Source organism: Tripterygium wilfordii, chromosome 13 (assembly GCF_013401445.1).
Source record: "Tripterygium wilfordii isolate XIE 37 chromosome 13, ASM1340144v1, whole genome shotgun sequence".
Lineage (NCBI taxonomy): Eukaryota > Viridiplantae > Streptophyta > Magnoliopsida > Celastrales > Celastraceae > Tripterygium > Tripterygium wilfordii.
This window is the reverse complement of record NC_052244.1, coordinates 10149208-10157320: the sequence shown is the minus strand read 5'-3', so window position 1 is coordinate 10157320 and position 8113 is coordinate 10149208. Positions and strand designations below refer to the sequence as shown.

General features: G+C 39.7%; 1 protein-coding gene across 1 annotated transcript; it reads right to left on the bottom strand.

Annotated features, from left to right (window-relative positions):
• Positions 1 to 3854: 3854 nt before the first annotated feature.
• On the bottom strand, positions 3855 to 8081 carry LOC120011923 (histone chaperone ASF1B-like). The gene is made up of 3 exons (XM_038863096.1): positions 7706 to 8081; positions 4675 to 4790; positions 3855 to 4577 (listed from the first exon to the last, which is right to left on the bottom strand). The coding sequence occupies exons 1-3, from the start codon at positions 7812 to 7814 to the stop codon at positions 4224 to 4226; spliced, it is 579 nt and encodes a 192-aa protein (XP_038719024.1). The 5' UTR covers positions 7815 to 8081; the 3' UTR covers positions 3855 to 4223.
• Positions 8082 to 8113: the final 32 nt, after the last annotated feature.

Below are 8113 nucleotides of genomic sequence, written 5' to 3'. Positions count from 1 at the left end.
TATTTTGATACAATGTTGGGTTGCTTAAACTTCTAAATTAGTTCCCAGAGTTGGTGTAGCTGTATTATTGAAATTAAAAGTTATAAGCATTGTTAAGATTAGTTATTTTGTCTTTCAATTTAATAAGTTAATTTGTTGGGTTGAGGCATTTTTGGGGAAGCTAAGGTTTGAACCCAAGACCCCCGCTCCGATGCCATATTAAGATTAAATACTTTGTCATTCAACACAATAAGTTAAAGTTGTTGGGTTGGGATATTTCATTATACTATTTTCTAACATTATAAGACTTTTTGGCAAATCATTATACAGATAAAGGCAATATCTCTCCCTTGAATCTTCTCATCTATCTATCATCTCAAACAAAACTTTTTGTTTCAAATCCCTGTTCGGATAGGAGAGGTCTTATGTTCAGCAAAATCAAGCAGGAATTTCCAAAAGAAGGGTATGACAAATGCAAAGGAAATACAGAGAGGGAAAGTTTCAAAGTCTTATGTCCACATGATATTGTGTGTATTTTAGATTGTGACACTTAGTTTGAACTTTCAAAAGTTTAGTTGTAATTGTCATTGACATTAAATTTGAACCATAAAAAGTTTCTCGAGAAAGCACGAAAGAAATTCGTAATAATATTCCTACGCCATTGGATAATTATCAATTTAACATAGTTTTGTTATATTAAACCAGATAGTTCTAGTTCTGGTTAGATTGCATGGTTGACATTTATTCATCAGTTCGCATAGGAGTTAAAAAAAACAAAGAAAAAAAAAGAGGAAAACGTACACTAATCCTTTGTTATATAGATCTATCTGCCTCAAACAGTAACATTAACACCACCACCAAACCTTCACCGTCAATACCATAACATTAACACCACCAAACCTACCTTCACTAAGATAACAAACTCCTTATTTAATTAATTAAAAGCTCTTAAAACTACGGTGAATACTCTCCAACGTCGACTGGTTCTGCGATGAGATCCTCCTCCTCCTCCTCCAGGGATAGGTCTGCATCTTCGATGAAGCCCAGGTCCTTGAGCTTCTTCAGATCCTTGGGTCGGACTGATACAAAGACGAGTTCCTTCACTTCCTGGTATAGTTCCTCAACGGATGCTTTCATCTCCTGAATCGTTACACTTAGAGCCCGTATGGTTACCCATGTAATGTAGTGGTAATTGTATTTACATTACATTAAAATATTTGATATTCATTAATTTAAAAATGTAGTGTAATCCGATTACTTGGTAATAAATTTCCTTATAAAAACCAGTAATCCAATACCATCTAAAATTTGGTATTGTGATTACAAAATCAAACAGTTGTTCATTGGACAAATATATCCCCAATAATTATAAATTATTTATGGTTGTATCCTTACATATTAAAGTCAGGGTAGATCCTAGGCAAGATCTGGGATTGAGGTCGAGATTCGTGGTAGAAGGTCAGGATCCGAGATAGAAGTCAGGATCTAGGATCGAGGTTAGGATCTAGAATCAAGGCGGGATTCGGGATCACGCTCGAGATGTGATCGGATATCTAGGATCAAGGTCAAGATCGATGCCGAGATCCAGGATCGTGCTCGAGATCCAGGATCGTGCTCGAGATCCAGGATCGTGCTCGAGATCTGGAATCCTACATCAAGGTCGAGATTCGAGATCCGAGAGCGAGATCAAGATCGGGGTCGAGATCCGGGATCCCGGATCGGGGTCGGGATATAGGATCGAGGTCAGGATCTAGGGGCTCAGGATCCATAATCGAGGACGAGATCAAGGGTCGGGCTCGAGATCTGAAATCGAGGTCGGGATTAGGGATCCAGGATCTGGGACAAGATCCGGGATATGGGCTCGAAGCCAGATCCCGGATCGAGGTCGAGATCCAAGATCAAGGTCGGGATCCAAGATCGGGCTAGGGATTCGGGATCGAGGTCGGGATTCTGGATCGGGGCCTAGATTGAGGTCAGGATTGTTGTCGGCATACTGGATCAAGCCCAGGATCTGAGATTGGGCCCGGGTCAGGCATGGTTTGAGATTAGGCCATGGTCAGGTCCAAGACTCGGGATCGGGCTCGGGTCAGGCTCGGGTCTGGGATCGGGTCTGAGTCATGTCAAGGTCTGGGATCGGGCCAGGGTCCTGCGGGGGTCATGGATCAGGCCATGGTCTAGCCTGAGATTCGGGATTGGGCCCAGGTCAGGTTTAGGATCAGGATTAGACCTAGGTCAGGCCGGGATCACGTCGGAGTTCGGGTCATGCAGGGCTCGGGGATCAGGGTCCGGGTCATGCTGGGGTTCTAGATCGGGACATGATTAGGTCGAGGATCAGTATCGAGCCTTGATGATGCCGTGATCGAGTAGGGCTCCAAGTCATGACGGGGTTTGGGATCCGGGTCATATCGGGGTCCAGAATCAGGCCTGGGCCAAGCTTCAAGACTAGCTCTTGATTTTTTCAAGAATGTTTTTAATATATGCAAATGTATAGGAGGGTAATTTTAAAAACCACTAAAAAATAGAGATAATCCTATTAAAGTGTTTGGTTTATCAAATGGAATACATTTCCATTTGATAAACCAAACACTTTAATAGGATTATCTTGTAATGACATTACTACAATTGGATTACTTGTAAATGGATTACAATTACTATCGCAATACATTGAACCAAATGGGCCCTTAGTGCATCCGGCCTGTCGACAACATCAACCGGGTTAACGTGGGGAAGCCAACAATTCCTCATTCAGTATACGTTGATCATCGACCATGCCTTCTTGCATATCATCAAGTCGGTGCTCAAGTCGAGTTAGTCCCTCGATGAAGGAGAGATATTCACGAGAGGGAGAGGCCATTGCTGTTGCTGTAAATTCAAAGAGTTTCTTTTGTTGTTTGTTTGTTTGTGTATAATGATAAGATGACCCTCTGTACGTTACAAGCTGGCTTTATATAGCCATAACAATGCAACCTAATTTGACTTGAAATAGAAATACTAATCTAGTAATCTATGAAGGAATTTCCCTCAAAACTAGCAGCTACCCTGATTAATAGGTAAGACTTACGGAACTCAAACACTAAAACTTATAAAGGAAAGTAACTACTAACTCCTAAATATGCGGCCACATATATTATCTCATGCTTGATACGTCTCCTTTGTAAGATTGCCTTCCCGCAGGTGCGCATGCATGGCCTCCAAACCAACTTCCACTTGACTACCTTGCCCAACACGTTCCTCCTTCATCTTCAATCTTCGAGTTCGATTATAGATAGGCATTCTTTAACAGTCTACCTTGCTCCTCATCACCTGCACACCACGCAAATGCGGTTCCCACGCCCACGAGAAAACATTCGATGGTACCACATATATAATTGCATCTCTTATGATCCTCATTGGTGTGAAGAAGTTAAACGGCACAACATCCATTGCCAGTTGACCCCCCATTTTTGCCACATTTTCTTTGGCATTCTTCGTAATCGCCTCTCTACCCACGGATGGGATGTGACCTCCTCAAAACTAAATGTGGCTTCCTTGACTCAATTTCTTCTTTCCTTGCTCAACCAATATGAATTTCACATCTTTACACCACTTTCGTTGCTCTCCAAAATGCACAACCAATTCAGCCTGCCTCCCACAACAAATGCAATAGCGACCCAGCCGCGGTTGCAGCAACCTCGTGGGTGTCAGGCAACAATCCTTTCTCCGATGGTGTAGACAAAAAGGATATATGCCAGTATTATCAACTAGCTTCTTCAATTCATTCTCAGCCTTTTCAGAAACCGCCCCTTTTCTGGACACAATCAACGGCCTTTGCGCCCCAACTGCTCCACATCCGAATATTTTTTCAACAAGAAACCAATGTAAAAGGATACACACCCTGATGAATCTAACCCTTCATTACCTTTCAAATCAGATATGGCAGAAGCATGTGGTAGTGATATAAAACTCACATGACCATTCAATCAGTTTTAAGAACTAAGTTGTTATATAGCTATCAAAAGAACTGTCTCCTAACATCGTTACACAATCCAAAATTCTGAAAGCACAAAAAGGAATGAGCTTAACTGAAGCTTTAACAACAATTGGCCAGGTCAATCCAGTTACATCATCCATCAATTTCTGAACGGCTCCGATCTGATTGTGAAGCGAACCAATCCCGCGGATGAGGCCATCCAAAATTGCGGCAAACATCATGAACCTATCATGCATGCTATGTACCATGAACAAGAAACCTGCTACAGCAGAAACTAAGGTCCATCCTTGTCTGATGTTTGATCAGGTGAAGTGCGTGATTGTTCTCCGTCACCATCATTTTCTGCTGGTTGATCTGGTGGGGGTTCGTCAGCAGTTTCATTGTTTTCGGGATGGAAATTTATGGGAAATTTTGTCACCCTGGGCTTGTCGGTTAAAATGTTCCTTTGAACCTTGTCAATCAATAGCTTTGGAGGAGGTTCTTCTCTTAACTGCTCATCATCATAATCATTGTTCACATAGTAGCCCACTCGAATAAACTCCTGACCAAGATAAGAGCAGGTCAACAGAAGCACTGTCACACCAATAATATCTTCTTCACGAATCTTTGATGGGTCTGGTGGGTCTGCCTGCAATGCATACAATCCAAGAGTACAATGAAATGCACAACGTAAACAAATTAAATAGGTACATATTGTATAACAAACGAGGAGAAGTAAAAATTACCTGAAACACAAAACGATAATTGCCAACATTGACAGGACCAACAAGAACACTCTCCAGAAGCTGATCATACGTCTCATCCTCAGCAGATCCCACATAGATAAGTTTCCATTCCAAATCTGAACAGGTAAAGCAAAAAAGTTAGTTAGAACCTGTAAAGGATGCAGTGAAGTTAAATGAGGCTTCAAAGAAAGTTACAACGAAGAAGAATCTGTTGAGCAAATACTTTCTCAACATTTATTTTGTAGTCCCAACCCCTACCCATACAATGAATCCATATTACTATACTCATGATAACAAGCGCAAGTAATTTGTTGAGCAGATACATTTCTCAGCATTAAAGTTCCAACACTTCTTCATAATCATATAGTGAATCCAGATTATACAATTATAAGAAATGCCATAATTTGAATGATGACCTGAATCCCTAAAACAACTGTCGGAATCAATCAAAAATGGCAAATCATAAGAACCTAACTCTAAAAGGAGGATTGCACATCACTTGCATGGATGTGATTCCTCGATTGAGTCTAGATTGTCAGTTTGAAAAGTATATCATAACTGTAAATGAAAATGACTAAAGGAGACCTTCTAACACCAACTTTAGCTATAATTAACCTATCGATAACCATCCGCATATGAAAATCATTTTACTTCTGTCAACCATCAACACAACAGGATCCCACAGAACACACACATGCACACGCATTACAAGAGACGATTACTACTGAGATTCTCAATTATATCCACCCTTGAAAGTTTTGCATGACAAGCTTGGGAAGCCTAATATCAAGGAAAGCAAAGTGACCAGGTATGCTGTAATCTCAGTAGCAGTGTAACCAAAATACAGCTGCTGTGAAGGATACATATGACTATCAATGATTCTCCCTCGCTCAATTTCTCTGTTCCCTTATATATTAATAAATGTAAAAAATAAAGGAAAAACCCATTACATCACAGTCGACACCCAGCAGCAGCAGTTACATTCAACTTGGTACTGGAGTAGGAAACAGAGGCTTCATGCATGGTGCATACTACTTTGCAACATTAACATTCCTCAGTTAGGTAACCAAAAGGCACTCTAACTTTAAGACTTTGAAACACCAAACAAAAACATGTTGTAATTGAAGATCAACAAAAGAAAACACAGCAAACAATTAAAAAAAAAATAGTAAGACCATAGTCAACCAACCAACAGATAAAAGGACATACACCAGCAAAAAGAAAAAAGAGAGTATCAGAACAGTAAACAGTGGATATAGAAAAAAACTCCAAAGTTGCATGCCAAAGAAGAATTTAGCAAGTCAGCAAGAAATTAAAGATGCAGATGTAACAAATGCCACTGAAGGAGTAAATGGAAAACCTACTGCTTAGGTTCACTTTAATCTAACAGGATTCTCAGATATCTTGATGAAGATGAGGGTAATGAAATAAAGACTTCAGGCTTGGTGAATCTGATTGTAAGTCTGTGACCCAGTAAATTTGCAAGAAAGTGAAGTTAAGACAATTTTATTGAAGTACAACAGATTCAAGAGCCTATCTTCATTACTCAAGATCGGAATCCAGTCAATATGGTGATACCAGTGAATCCAAGAAAGAAAGTATCTAAAGGATTGAAATTAATAAGCTGAAAATAAATATACATGTAACATCCTCTCTTACAAGGAATGAATGAGTATCAAAGAATCCAATTTTGTGATGCACCGGTTGTTAGGTGGATGCCAAGAAACCACAGGTGATTTTTAAGAACCCATATTTCCTTATTTTCTTCTACTTGAATTCATATAGAGTTACAGCAGAAATATAGTCACCATTGGGTTTGACTTTTTTTCATTTGAACTCACAGATCCTAATTTCAACCCAATGACTGACAATCTTCAAATATGGAAACAAGAATTAATCAAACAAGTTCTATGCTCTACTAGTACAATATGGAAGGTTTGTTTACACAGCTGTAACATTCCAATGCATCTACAAAGTGATTAGCTATTTGCAAAGGAGTCAAAGCATCCATATTCTCTAACAGTTGCTCAAGTGAGTTCCACATAGTTTGCTTCAGATAAGACATATGGAGTATGAACCAAAAGAACATATCGTACATATTGAAGCAAGTTCATCGATTAGAATATACATCCTAACATCCCAAGTTCCCAACTTCGACCAGATGAGGCCTTCAATTCATCATGTCGTTCTAAAATTCCAACAAAAACCATGTCTAGCCTTCAGTTCCATTAGAAATTGACTATCATCAGTCATCACAACTTCTGAATGTAAAATTAAAAATCTAATTAAGCTCAGCCATCAGAGAAATTCAGGTTTGCATACACAGGACCCTTGAACCAGCTATTGAACCTTCAAAATAGAAAAATCCTTCAAACTGGTCTCAGCATCGGAAGTTGGACGTGGGACAATGTGTTCATTACTTATGCACTTAAGCCTCTCCTGAGTCCTAACTCCTCCAACCCCCGTGGTTACCATCCATTCACTTCATAGGGAAATAAAAGGGAAAAATAGTCCAGTTTTAAGAAGCAAATAATTTTAAAATAAAGCTGTAGCAGAATATTACATAAAGTGTGTTCAATCGAAATTTTCCATTGCCGCCTCAAGACTACTTTTCACACCTCTATTTCCTACTAAAATCATAATATATAACAAAAAGAAACACAATTTACAACATTAAAAGAAAAACAAGAACCATCTTCTATAATTTGACAGCACAATTTTATGTCAAGAATCTCATATTACATGAAATAGCCGATATATATACACCTGATAAACCATGCCACAGATCAGACAAAAAAATTCTACCGATTTAACAACTACTGCTGTAACCGAACACACATGAGATATGCCAGTCGGCAAGGATTAGGGTTTAGGCCAAGCAAATAGCCTCAATTTGGTCCTCCAGACAACCAAGAAGAATAAAACCCCAAATGAAAGAAAAAAGGAAACAAAGACCAAATTCAAAATCAAAGAGAGGCAAGAAAAGCACACAACACAGAGGGACAGGGAGAGAGAGAGAGAGAGAGAGTACCGTCTTTGAGAGGGGTCAAGCATTCGTAGGAAATCTCAAACTGGAAAGGAGAAGAAAACGGCGCCGGATTATCCAAAACCGTAACGTTCGTGATGTTAACAGCACTCATTCTTGCGAATATGGAGAAAGCAAGGAACAGTAGAAGGAGGGTTTCATGAAGTAATTGACAGGAACCCTAGCTTCCACAACCTTCATCGAACTAAAACCCAAACCCTAATACAAGAAATTTATATCGTGAATCGCTAGCAGGTTTTCACATAAACAAGCGAAATGAGAAAATAAAAAGGAAGGTTTGCTCGGGTTTATGGGGGGTTAAATTGGGGATTTTGTTTTGACCGGGAATTGTGAGTATGAGTGACCGGAGTAGCCGGTGACACTGCTTTGGCGGGAGAAATGCAGAGACTGAGC

Bases quoted from the DNA above. Each gene is read 5' to 3' on its own strand.
- LOC120011923 (XM_038863096.1), bottom strand. From the start codon at position 7,814: ATGAGTGCTGTTAACATCACGAACGTTACGGTTTTGGATAATCCGGCG. The intron at 4,791-7,705 runs GTACTCTCTCTC...TTACCTGTTCAG, and splicing joins CTTGACCCCTCTCAAAGACG to ATTTGGAATGGAAACTTATC. The intron at 4,578-4,674 runs GTAATTTTTACT...TATGCATTGCAG, and splicing joins ATTATCGTTTTGTGTTTCAG to GCAGACCCACCAGACCCATC.